At 44.8% G+C, this 12143-nt stretch overlaps 1 protein-coding gene across 1 annotated transcript in view; it reads left to right on the plus strand.

Moving 5' to 3' along the window:
* The first annotated feature begins 528 nt into the window (after positions 1-528).
* The window catches only part of ASB15 (ankyrin repeat and SOCS box containing 15), a 32746-nt gene continuing 21131 nt past the window's right edge, over positions 529-12143 (plus strand). The window contains exon 1 of the mRNA XM_083179685.1: positions 529-643. Coding sequence (XP_083035811.1) covers positions 546-643 — 98 coding nt within the window. The 5' untranslated portion in view covers positions 529-545. The remainder of the gene's footprint in view (positions 644-12143) is intronic.

Genomic DNA, 12143 nt, shown 5'->3' on the forward strand with positions numbered 1-12143 from the left:
GAACAGGCCATACACAGTTGGAGAAACTGCATCTGTCACAGGGCTGGTATGATTTGATGGTGCAAGCGATGGTTGCATCTAAGGAAACTCCAATTAGCATGCACTGGCACTAAACATGTGGATCACACAGATGTACACTAGGGAAGGCGTTTGTAGCAACTGTGGCAGAGTCAGGATTCCCCCACATGAAAGTAACTTTTTCTTGTATTCTAAAAGTTCACAATATAAATATATTGGGTCACGGGGAGCCAGAGTGTGACAGGGAAAAACAATGGGTTATAGGAAGAGGGTGACATTGGCAACAGTGGACCCCTTAGTCTTCAGTGCTACACCAATGGTAGTTCCACCTATGGGTATGAGAGCAGGAAGCATTGCAATATGCTGCATGGTACTGTGTAGGCTCATTACTGGGCATGTGCTTATTTGATGGGTACCACCTTTAATGATGTTGGGGGTTTTGTGTTTTCTCTAACAAAATAATAAATTGCTTATTTTTTACATTTTTCTTTATTTACCTTTTCTAAAGTTCATATTTTTCCAAAATAATGGAGGAAATGGAAGAAGACCAACTTAATAGTTATGAGATCCAATTTGGTATACAAGAATCTTTGCAAGTTATTACACCTTCTATCAGTCAAGATAGGTAAGAAAAAAAACCCATAGGATTTCCATCCGCTAAGCTAAAAGAATGTGTGTGTTTGTCATTTGTGCTTTTGATATACCCAAACAATTGAGGAATCCAGAATATAATCTCATGCAGTGTCTGTACAGCAGCTGCACATTAGAGCTAAAGGGAAGCCACATTCCCCTCAGAGGTCTCATTGGCTATGTCAGAAGTATAGAACTCACCCCACTCACCTCGTTCTAGAAGTGAGGTGCATCATAGCCAAGTGCCACAACCCAAGAGGACACTGACACAGAGGAGCAGGAGTCAGCAGTTTCACATGCATGAAGCTGCTGGCCTTTTATACGTCATGTCAGTGGAGATGAGCTATTAAGTTTTGCTGAAAACCAAACACACCCAAACTTGGGGGTTTTGATGAGAACTGAGTTCTGACTGTGGACTTCACATCAAGTTCAGATCTCAAAATGAGGCAAAACACCTTTTGTATTGAGTCCCTCCCTCGTGATCAGGCAACATTTCACACAGGAGAGTGTATGGAGAGGGCTTGGGCTGTAGTTGTTCTTCAATAGTTTCCAGTAGAGTGAATTGTAGGTAAATAGAGTGGCTTGGATGGGTGACAGTGATAAGGCATAACTGCTGTATTAATGTTCTTTGGTATTCATCGGTGGGATCTTATTCCAATTTTTTGTATGTATTTTAGTCATGCAGCAATTTTTCTGCTTCCTTTTCATAAGCATTTCTGTTGAGAATAATGACTCCTCCCCTTTATCTGCTGACTTAATTACAATTGATGGATCTTTTCGGAGGTTTGGAATGCTTTTTTCTCGTCTTTTGAAAAATGTATTTTTATTTTGCTTTTCTCTTGGATATTCGCAATGTCTTTTTTAATCAGGCTTTGAAAAGTTTCAATGGAGGCCTTTCATATGACTCAGAAAAAAGGAAGAGGGAGGTTTTAATTCTGTGTGCTTGAATTCAGACACATCGGTTGTTCTTATTTCTTTGTTTTTATTCTTTGCAAAGATTTTGTTGAGCAGACATTCCTTATAAATTTGTATGTACTGTATCAATGTACAGATCAAATTTGTCAATTTTTGAATGAGGGACAAACTTTTTTCAGCACTTGAATTTCTTTTGTTGTGAGTATTCTTTCACTAATGCTGCTTTCCCACTGCCTAAACAGGTTATGACCCGTTATTTTTAAATGGGTCATTAAACGGGTAAGAGGCATAAAGACCCTTTCCCACTGCAGCTTTTAAATGGTAAACTACTATAATTTCTTTTCCTTGATTTCTTTCTTCCTTCTTGATTTTTCCTTTCTATTTTATCTAAGATTTTTATATTATGATTATTCGTCTGCATTGGCTTTCTTTAGGCCTTCTTGATATGATTGCCTTACCAATTTGCATGGGTCCTCTTGATATGTTTTGTTGGTGTATGTTATTTTATACTGTTTTGGTGCTGGTTGCTTTCTTTGCAACTCTCCATCGGTTCCAGCCGACCACCTGAGCTTCCCCGCTAGCCTCCAGTGACAATCAGTCCAACATCGGATCACCATCATTCTATTTCAACTCTCCATTGCTCCAGCCAACATTCTCTTCCCATTTAGCATCCAGTGACAATAGGTCACCATCGGTCCAACATCGGATCACCATCATTCTGTCTCAACTCTCCATTGGTTCCAGCTGACCTCCTGAGTTTGGTGGCCTGGAAGGGCCCCTTTATTGGGGTGGTCCCATTTCCCCAGGGACCTGGCAGAGGTTAATGGCACATCCATGGGAGCTTGTATAAAAAGTCTCTGCTGGCTATGGCATTACCTTGATGGCTGTTTGAGCCTGATGGTAGTAAGGGGAACCCTACACTTTTTGTGCCATGTATTCTTGTAACCAGGATCGGTTAATTTATTTAAATTATTTATTTATTTGTCCTATTTTTACACAGTCAGATCTGTGCATGCTTCTGACATCACACACATCCACTGCATCCCGAAACATGGCTGGCAACCATGTATGGGTGCTTCACTGTGGAACGCGCATTGCAAGGAGGGAAATTTTGCAAATCAGATTTGGAAGTAAAGTAGGAATACTGTACATTACTCAAAACAAACCTAAAAAATATAGGTATTCCTCATTTGGAGCTAGAAAATGTGCACGGTGTACTATAACACCATTCCTGTTTACTGTTGGATTCTTGGTGCACTTACGGACCCCTTTATCAGTAAATGTGAAGACCCCATGGAATTTAATATGATGACAAACCCTAATCTATCAGTGAAATAATCATTTCTCCTGTGCTGGGGCACTTGCTCTGATAGACAGCTGTCCATGTGAAGCCTAACATCTATAGCTTCTTTGTTAATAGTGATGACCCCCCGGTGGGGGGTTGTGGTTCCAACTGTATGCACACAGCGGAACACCCTGTCTGCAAAGGAGGGACTTGATACAATCAGTCACATACAGTATATCTACTGTGTATAGATTGCAGTGACGAGCGGCACCCCTGAGGAGGGCACTGGTTTCACTGTAAGGATCCCCAGTGAAACCTAGCCGCTTTAAAAACCATCATTAAGCAATATATACCCCAATATAGGGACTTACTGTGATTTATACTGACTACGAGCAGATCTCTAAAAGAGTTCAAGACATAAGGAGTTCCAGTACTGTGAGGTCAAGTGACCTACTCCCTAATCACACTCCAAAAAAAATTCCGCTTCCAGCGATTGTACGGAATCAGAACAGCTACACACTGTCCAATTTGTGACACATACTGAATTCATAATTTGAATACTATAGTGCTACATGTGCCTGCCACCTTGGTTTTAACTGTGTGAAACCCCACCTATGTTTGTCCATTGTCATGTATCTTTTAATATTTTTTGCAGCTCTTAAATTGTGATAATAAAGGTTACATTTTATTTATTTTCTTGACGGTGCACCTACATAGGACATTTCTTTCTTCTCAATTACTATCTACTATTTCTCAATGTTCAATGGTAGGGTTACATAAGGGGGTCCGTTATTATACTCTAGTCTTGTGCGACTGACAAAAAAAACCTTTTTCTTGGGCTTTGGTTTTAGCCTGAAGGAGCTGTTGTGATGAGTAGCCTTTGCATAAAAATTGATCGATCATGCTATCGATTTATTTATTTTTATAATCGCAAATGTAGCGTATTCGCAGGAATTGCGAAAAAGGTAATCCCCTCTTAGGGCATTATTCTGGTCGGTGCGGCCGGATCTGATTATGCGGCCAGGACCGTGCGTGCGAAACCCCGCCTTCCATACGGATCGCCAACTCCGTCCGTACGCGGTAAGAAGCTGGCCGAACGGACCGCACGTGTATTTTACACGGAATACGCCTCCTCCATCTAAGGGAACCTCCCCCATCATTCGATGGTCGCAGACCATCGAATGCAGGACCGAGTGCTCCACCAGCTCCCGCAACCTCAGACCACACGGACATTTCTCCGTGCAAAAGCAGGGATCTGGGCGGGCAGCTGACATCCGGCGATGTCATATGTCCGCCCCCTACACGTGCGTCACGGCCACATTACCATACGTATGCCCAGCGTTTGCATGGGAATGCCCATGAAATGCCCCTCTCCACCCCCTGTTCGGAGTGTTCACATATCATGCGGGATTTGGCCGTACGCCCCGCTCGCACATGCGCAGAGACGCCTCTGCACATGCGCAGACACAAAACATCGGCGGGCCGAACGCACGCGGATATATCCGCACCGACCAGAATAAGGCCCTTAGTGAGGGCTGGATGTGCACTAGAGACATGAAGCAGTGTGTTCCTGTCTGTGGGTTTTTTGTAGAGGCTGGTGGTAATCTTATTATCGCGCAACACGATCTGTACGTCAAGGTAATGTACCGAGCTCTCACTAATGCATGCCCTCCAACATGACCCATTCCATTAGGTACAAAATGCTCTGTTTCTGGACTTCCCTGCCAGTGGCAGTTGCAGCTGTCAGGTTGCAGCACAGTCCAATATTCAAAAAGGGGAGCCACACCTAATGCCACTCCAAACATCACTGTCCTGGACTTACTGGCAGTTGATGTGACCCCCCTCTTTGAATACTGGACTGTGCTAGAGTCCAAGCTCTGTAACTGCCACTGGCAGGGAAGTCCAGGAACAGAGCATTTTGTACCTAATGGAATGGGTCATGTTGGAGGGTATGCTAATGTCAGCAGTGAACTTAATCATGGAGTTTAAGGAATTGATGTTATGAATGAGTTGTTATATATTCCCTGCACTACTGTTTGTTGTAATTTGTATAGGGTTGCCTAGCAACTCCCCAGACTGCCCGGACACACCAGTGGGTGTGCGTCTCCTACTGGTGACGTCATCATATCCCGACAGATGGGGAGAAGCCGGCGCACGCACACTTGGTATTTAGGTAAGATCATTTCATGTTGTCTGTGAGCTTGAAAAAGGTCTAATAAATCGACCAAAACATTCCTTGACACTGGTTGTCCTGTACTGATTCTGTTGAAGTCCTGTGAGTGCCGCCGCCGATTTCTTTCTCTCTCTCTCTCTCTCTCACTCTCTCTCCAGAGAACCCGGCACTCGGACCCCCCCCCAAGGGGTAACTGGCTCAGTTGCCTTCAGCACCAGCTGGACGCCTGGGAAGTATAAATCTGTATGACAGCAGCGGCACTCTGAGACTTGCAGTAGATTCGGGGAGGGGTATATTCCCCGAAACATGTAGACAATAAACTACATTCTTTTCACTATCTACTGCAAGTCTCAGAGTGCCGCTGCTGTCATACAGATATATATATATATATATATATATATATATATATATATATTTTGTGACATGGTCACTTGTATAGTGATGGAAGGCAGGTACATATTCCCCATTCCCCAAGTGTGTTTTAAAAACCCCAGGAGAGTTGCTGGTTCTGTTGTGAGCCATTGGGCTCTTTATAAGAATCAGTATTGTTTCCTGGGGTTGGATGGTTGAAGAAAGGGAAGGTTCACCATTCATTATGCCCAGTTTGGGTCTTTGGGCTGTAAGCCTGCCAGAAGGATAATTAGTACCTCCAGCTGTGGGAGTTTTGTGAAAAGGCTGCCAGAGTTCAGGGTCTGCCTACACTATGCAGTTCTCTATGTGGGTGACAACCTGAAAACTATAAACTCTGACTGGTATGCGTCTGCTATAGTTTTCTAGTGAGTTAGGAGATTATTCTGCATATTAGTTAGAGGCAGATGGCAAGGATTTATTTTGATGTCTTGTTTGATTCATCTGGTGGGTACTTTCAGCTTGTGTTTTTTTTTTTTAGTATGGGACAGAGGAATACCTTCTACACATCCTGAGTGCAGGGTGGAAGTACAGACACCCCAAATCTGGACTGTTCCACCAAAAAGGGCATGTTTTGGAGGTATGCTCCATGCAGCAGTCAGAAGTTTAACTCTGCATCAGCATTTTTGTCTTGCAATAGCTTAATGGAAAAGCCACACCAATGTTTCAAACATAGTCTAGCTATTAATCTTCTAGAGCTTGGTAGAAAATACAGGCCTGGTAGGAATTCAGTGTCATAGACCAATAATGTGTGATGACCAACTGGTTTACACAGAATAGTCTAAGCTGTAGAAGCTCATTTTCTGCTGCCAAATGATTGGAATAGTTTTGTCAAGATAAAATTAGAAGGAGAACATCCTGGTTTAAACATGTTGTAATACAAACAAAGCACCAGCTATTGTCCAGACAGTTTAGAGGGTGTTATGGATTAGTTGAAAGCTTGTTTTGTTGAGTAGATTATTGTTTTAATGTTTTGTAAGTAGCATAACACAGAATTGTAGGAATGGTGGAAAAGTGACAAAGGTGAACATGTTTAGTTGCCCATACACTAGTGCAATTTGGGCCCTTTTCACCTGATTCCGATGCATCCGGCTGAGTCAAATCGCATGTGTTAAACTCTGATCTGATACACGACCTTGTGGACATCGGATTGTAGTGGGTGAACGCATGGGCTGCCATAAAGGTTTTTTTTTTAATCCGGTGTGCCATATGCGATCCTGCCACCCGGGAAGCTGCTGTTCAAGGGAAATCATTTGTGACTCCCTCCGAGAAGTCTCATAAGTGTATGGAGGCCTTTTGACAGTATTAGCTGTACAGCTTCATTTGCTCTGCTACTGTAACTCACAAATGCTCAGTAATGTAATCTTAAATCGAATAGAATAGTACTAATTATTGATGAATCCACAAATAATTAGGCATGTGCACCGGCCACTTTTCATGTTTTGGGTTTTGGGTTCTGATTACCTTCAGGTTTTGGGTTCTAATGGGTTTTGCCAAACACCCCCTAAACGTTTTGTGTTTGGATTTTTGGGTTTTGGGTTCTGATTTATAAAAAAAAAAAAGCATAGAAACTGCTAAAATCGCAGAATTGTATTTTTTTTTTATTTTTTTGCTCCTACGCTATTATTAACCTCAATTGCATTCATCTCCACTCATTTCCAGTCTATTCTGAACACCTCACAATATTGTTTTTAGGCCAAAAGGTTGCCGGAAGTAGTTAGATAACTATGATAAGTGACACAAGTGGGCGGCACAAACACTTGACTGATACGTATAGAAATGGAAATTCTGAATCAAAAGGCGCTCAGGTGGATATGTAAAAAAAAAAGGAATAGTGATCAATAATTTACACATTATGAAATTTTTATTAACGTATAATTTTTTCAAGAGGGCGAACGCCTTGGGGAGAGATTTGGGGATTACATCCCGGTTTCTCTTTGAGGACATAACCCATATCTGCTTTCAAGAAAGTGATTTATAGTGAAAAAATTGCATATAAGCGATCTCTGTTTTATAAGGGATACTGTTACTTTTAGAAAACCTAGGAACGAGCATGAAAGGTAGCAGCATGTATACAAAATAATTGGGAGTACTATAAAGGTGACCACCTCCACCTAAGCCTTGACAAAGATCTCATCGCAGATCGAAACGCGTTGGCTGGCAGTAGGTGGACGTGGTCACCAAGTTTATACTGAACAGAGGATTTCCAATACCCCTAGTAACGTATGCTCAGCCTTTTCTCCGCATTTGAAAGATGCCCCGACACGGATGCACACTGGACAACAAAATCTGGCAAATATCGCTGTTGTGGCACATCAGCGTGAAAGCGGCTCAGTTTAAATAAACCCTTTACAGCACTACCAGCAGCCTCACCATAGTGACCTACACTAAAAATCTTTTGAGAAGGAGACGTGCACTGCTAAAACTGGAAGCCGGTTCCACGGCTGCGGCAGCAGGGACGGATCACATGTGGGTTGGTTGAGACTGACAGCCTAAGCATCCGTGCCACAGAAGTCGTAGACCAAGAGCTGGGAGTAGAGGTACTTATAAAAATCTAAAATTCCTACCCCGCTCTCCCTATTTTAAGCTAAGCATACATTCACATTGGGATTGGACCTTTTTTGTTTCATTTCTGATGCTGGTTGTTTTAAATTCATTGATGAAGATACAGCAGTATTTTTATGTATGTCGACTATTTTTTATGTATGTGGACTCAGGCATAATTTTTTCATATATCCACCTGAGCGCCTTTTGATTGAGAATTTCCATTTCTATATCTATCTATTACGTGCTAAGAAATAATCACACACCTTTTTCTTTCCCCTCACTAGACTGATACAGCACACTTTATAGCACCCCTGGACTGATATGTCACACTTAGCATCACCCCTGGACTAATACAGCACACTTGGCAGCACCCCATGAATTATACGGCAGACTTGGCTCACCCCTGGAATTATTTGGCATACTTTGCTCACCCCTGGACTACAGCGCATTTAACAGCCCTTGCAGTAAAAAAAAAAAAAACACCTTATTTTAATTTTCATTAAAAAAAAGGGCAGCTCCCCTGGTCTGATACGGGACACATAGGGGCACCCCTGGAATTACACGGCACACATGCGGGCACCCATGGAATTATATGGCACACATGCGGGCACCCCTGGACTGATACGGGACACATGCGAGCACCCATATAATTATACGGCACACATGTGGGCACCCCTGGATGGATACAGTACACATGCGGGCACCCCTGGACTGATACAGTACACATGTGGACACCCCTGGACAAATACAGCACACATATGGGCACCCCTGGATGGATACAGTACACATGCGGGCACCCCATGATTGATACAGCACAAATGTGGGCACCCCTGGACAAATACAGCACACATGTGGGCACCCCTGGATGGATACAGTACACATGTGGGCACCCCTGGACTGATGCAGCACACATGCGGGCACCCTGGGCACTGGCAGCAGTAATTACATCCGTGCTGTCTGAAATCACCAGCCTGTTTGAAAATGGCGCAGACCACCGGGAACTATATATCCCAAGGTCTCGTGAGAATCCGACGCGGGATGATGACGTTTTAGTCTCGATTTGGACTTCGCTCGGGGCGTGGATGCAGCCACCGCCGCCATCGCTTCGCCCCGGGGGGGGGGTCGAGTTGGCGGTGGGAGATGCGGTGCGGGAGGGGGGTGTTAGAGATGCGGCAAAGGCCGCAGCACTGGGTGGGCTCCAGGAGGGTTTGTGCGGGCGCTACCCCCACCACAGAGGGACGCAGACAATGACCAGCATGGGGGGGGGGGGCATGCTCCAGGGGGGGAGAGGGGGTGGCTCACTTACCTGCTCCCAGCTCCTTCCTGCTGCTCTTCTCAGACGGAGCTTTGCCGCTGCTCACTACCGCCCTCCAGCGGCCGGCGCCCTGGGCAAATGTCTAAGGTGGTGGCGCCAGCCCTGGGCGGGAGTCCAGCACTGGCACCATCTTGGTGCTGTTCCTGCGCTGAGGGGGCGCTGTCAATCAGAGCCCCCGGCCAGCGGCCGGACGATTTTCCACATTGGCGGCTTTACATCCTGCTGCTCTGCACGCCCCGGCCCGCTGTAGTTCCAAGTCGCTCCTTGCCGCCAAGGCCCGGCGCAGCTCAGCCGCACATCGCAGAGGTGGGGGAGAGAATGCAGCCATCTTGAAACTTGCAGGGCAGCGCCACCCGGCGACATTCCCTGCTCCTGACCTGCACGGGCCACCAGCGCAGGGCATCACTGCTGCGCTGTGGTGGGAGAAAGTCTGTGCCCATCCTAAAAGATACTATCTGCACAGGGTGTCATCATACACCTCCTGTCCTGTAGTGGAGAGTGCTGCTGCAGTGGAGAGCCCAGTACCCAGCGGACCATTCTGCCTGCCTGTGGCTGCCCCTTCAGTGAGGACACCTTTACTATTAAAGGTACCTGCAGCCCCTGAAATGCACAAGAGTGCTATTGTAGCAAATAACACTGGAATTGCATACTGCTGAGCTGGATATTTCCACACTTTTCCGGTCAGGAACGAAGAGACTGGTGTGTTAGCACATTAATAAGCTTCTGTGAGTGGGGGTGAGGTGTGCTGTGATCTCTCAGAGTTTTTAGCGTAGTGAGCGGGAAGCAGTCTCATTCGGGACACGCTGCCGCGGCCTGCACTGGGGGAGCCGGCGCCATCTTGCTCTACACATACTTTTGCTGGACTGCGGTGCTTACTGTGGGCTGCTTTGACTCTTGGAGCTGTCGGCTGTTGTCAGGGTGATTTGGTGGTCCCTGTTGATTTCTACACTACTCCATGTTGCAGTTGTTAGACAATCCTGCAGTGTATCTCCTGAGAGCTGCCTGGCTCCGGCATTGAGGCAGCGGCCATCTTGGAATCCTCGAGTTATTAAATGTACCTCAGCAACTACAATATCTCTGGACCTGTCTGCTATATATCATGTGGCGAGGCTGCGAAGTGACTTGCAGCTAGCGGTCTACCCTGTACAACTGGTGATGTGCTAGCCATTGCCAGTTTCTATTGACACTGACCTTTGGTGGTGGGATTGCTCCTGCACCTTTGTCCTTACTGTCAAGTTAGTGTGTATTACACACAAATATGGAAATCGCACTATATACAATCCTGCAGGCTGTCAATGCCTCTGCAGACAGGCTTGTCAGCAGGTTCATAGATGTACAGAGGGAGATCTTCTCTCCCCCCTGCACCAGTGTGAGCTGTGTTGAGGTGACTGAAGTGTCTGAGGACTGTATACCTGAGTGCCCGTGCTTTTGCAGGCCCTATGGCTCTTATGCCTCTACATACAGTATCCTGGATCTGTCCTCTGTCCATACTGTATCTCTATTTGTATTTGAGATGCCTTGGTATATCCTACCTGATTGCTCTGCAACTTGTGAAGCTCACCCAGGATCACCTTCCTTCCATCTGACGACAACTGCACATGCTAAAACAAAAATCTCAGCCGCTTCTTAATACTGGCCGGACTAAGGAGAGATATTGTGCTCTGATTTGATGTTTTGGATGCTATGTTTACTGATTCTTCTCTTCAGAACGATGTTGATGTACTGCCTTGGTATAAATTAACCCCTATTTAGTATATGTTATCCTGTTTGTTTTATTAGAGCTGGAATTATTATAATTGGGATCATTAATATATATCCTGGAAGGAATGTATTTATTCTACTGCATCACTTAACAGAGAGGTCTGGCCCTACCTTTGATACAATATCCGGCCTTTTTATGTGCCCCAGAAAGTTATCCGTTCATTATCCTTTACTTGGATTGGGGATGGGGGGGGGGGGGGGCGGGAGTATAGAGTTAGCTGTTTAGTTAGCTGGGTGGGGAGAGTTTTTCATGATCCAGGTATACCTAGATTGGGGTTAGGTCATACAGGGTGGGGGGTTATGGGAAGGTTTGTTTTTGGGTCCTTTTGGGATTTATTTTGTTAGCAATAAGAAGGTTTACTTTGGGTGTTCTATTCCGTTAGTACTTAGCTGGGCATTGTTCTCATTCTCTCTCTCCTAGTTTAATATTGCTGGGATGTTTAGATATTCATACCTATGTATTGTCAGTATTAGATAGATCATACTCAGGGGTTAAAGTGAGGGGGTACGGGATGGAACGGAGTTCCACCACCTCTAATGGTGAGGTGGAACAAACCCTATAATTTACCCTTTCTCTGCCTAGTGGGGGGAGGGGAGGGGGTGTAATTAGGTGGCATAGAGAAATGAGTTCCCCCACCTCTGCATGACCACTTTAAACCCTGGTCATACTCCTTTCAATGTATAGTGTTTAGACATCTTACACTCTAATCTGTACTATATCTGCCCGAATGGCGCCTTCGGGTTTGTGCTCTTTAACTATCCTGTATGTGGAGTGTACAGATATTATTTCTTACATGGAAGCACACTTCACCTCCTATGTATGTCCTTTTGTGTATATCCTTCTGCGAGTGTCTGATACCCTATATGCATGTTTGCATCGCTCATATCATTATGCCCATGTACTTTGGTTTTGTAATTATTAAAACTTTAATAAAAATTAATGAATTTAATCTAAATAATAGCAGTGCCAAAGCAGAGTATAGCACATACAGCAGCGTCACCCATAGATTCCTGGTTAAGATCCGGGAAGTTACCATACATGGTTGTTTTGTTTGCTTTTTAATTGCAAGTTTGATCTGCAGTAAAGCTGG

The sequence above is a fragment of the Crinia signifera genome, chromosome 4 (assembly GCF_055691185.1).
Source record: "Crinia signifera chromosome 4, ASM5569118v1, whole genome shotgun sequence".
NCBI lineage: Eukaryota > Metazoa > Chordata > Amphibia > Anura > Myobatrachidae > Crinia > Crinia signifera.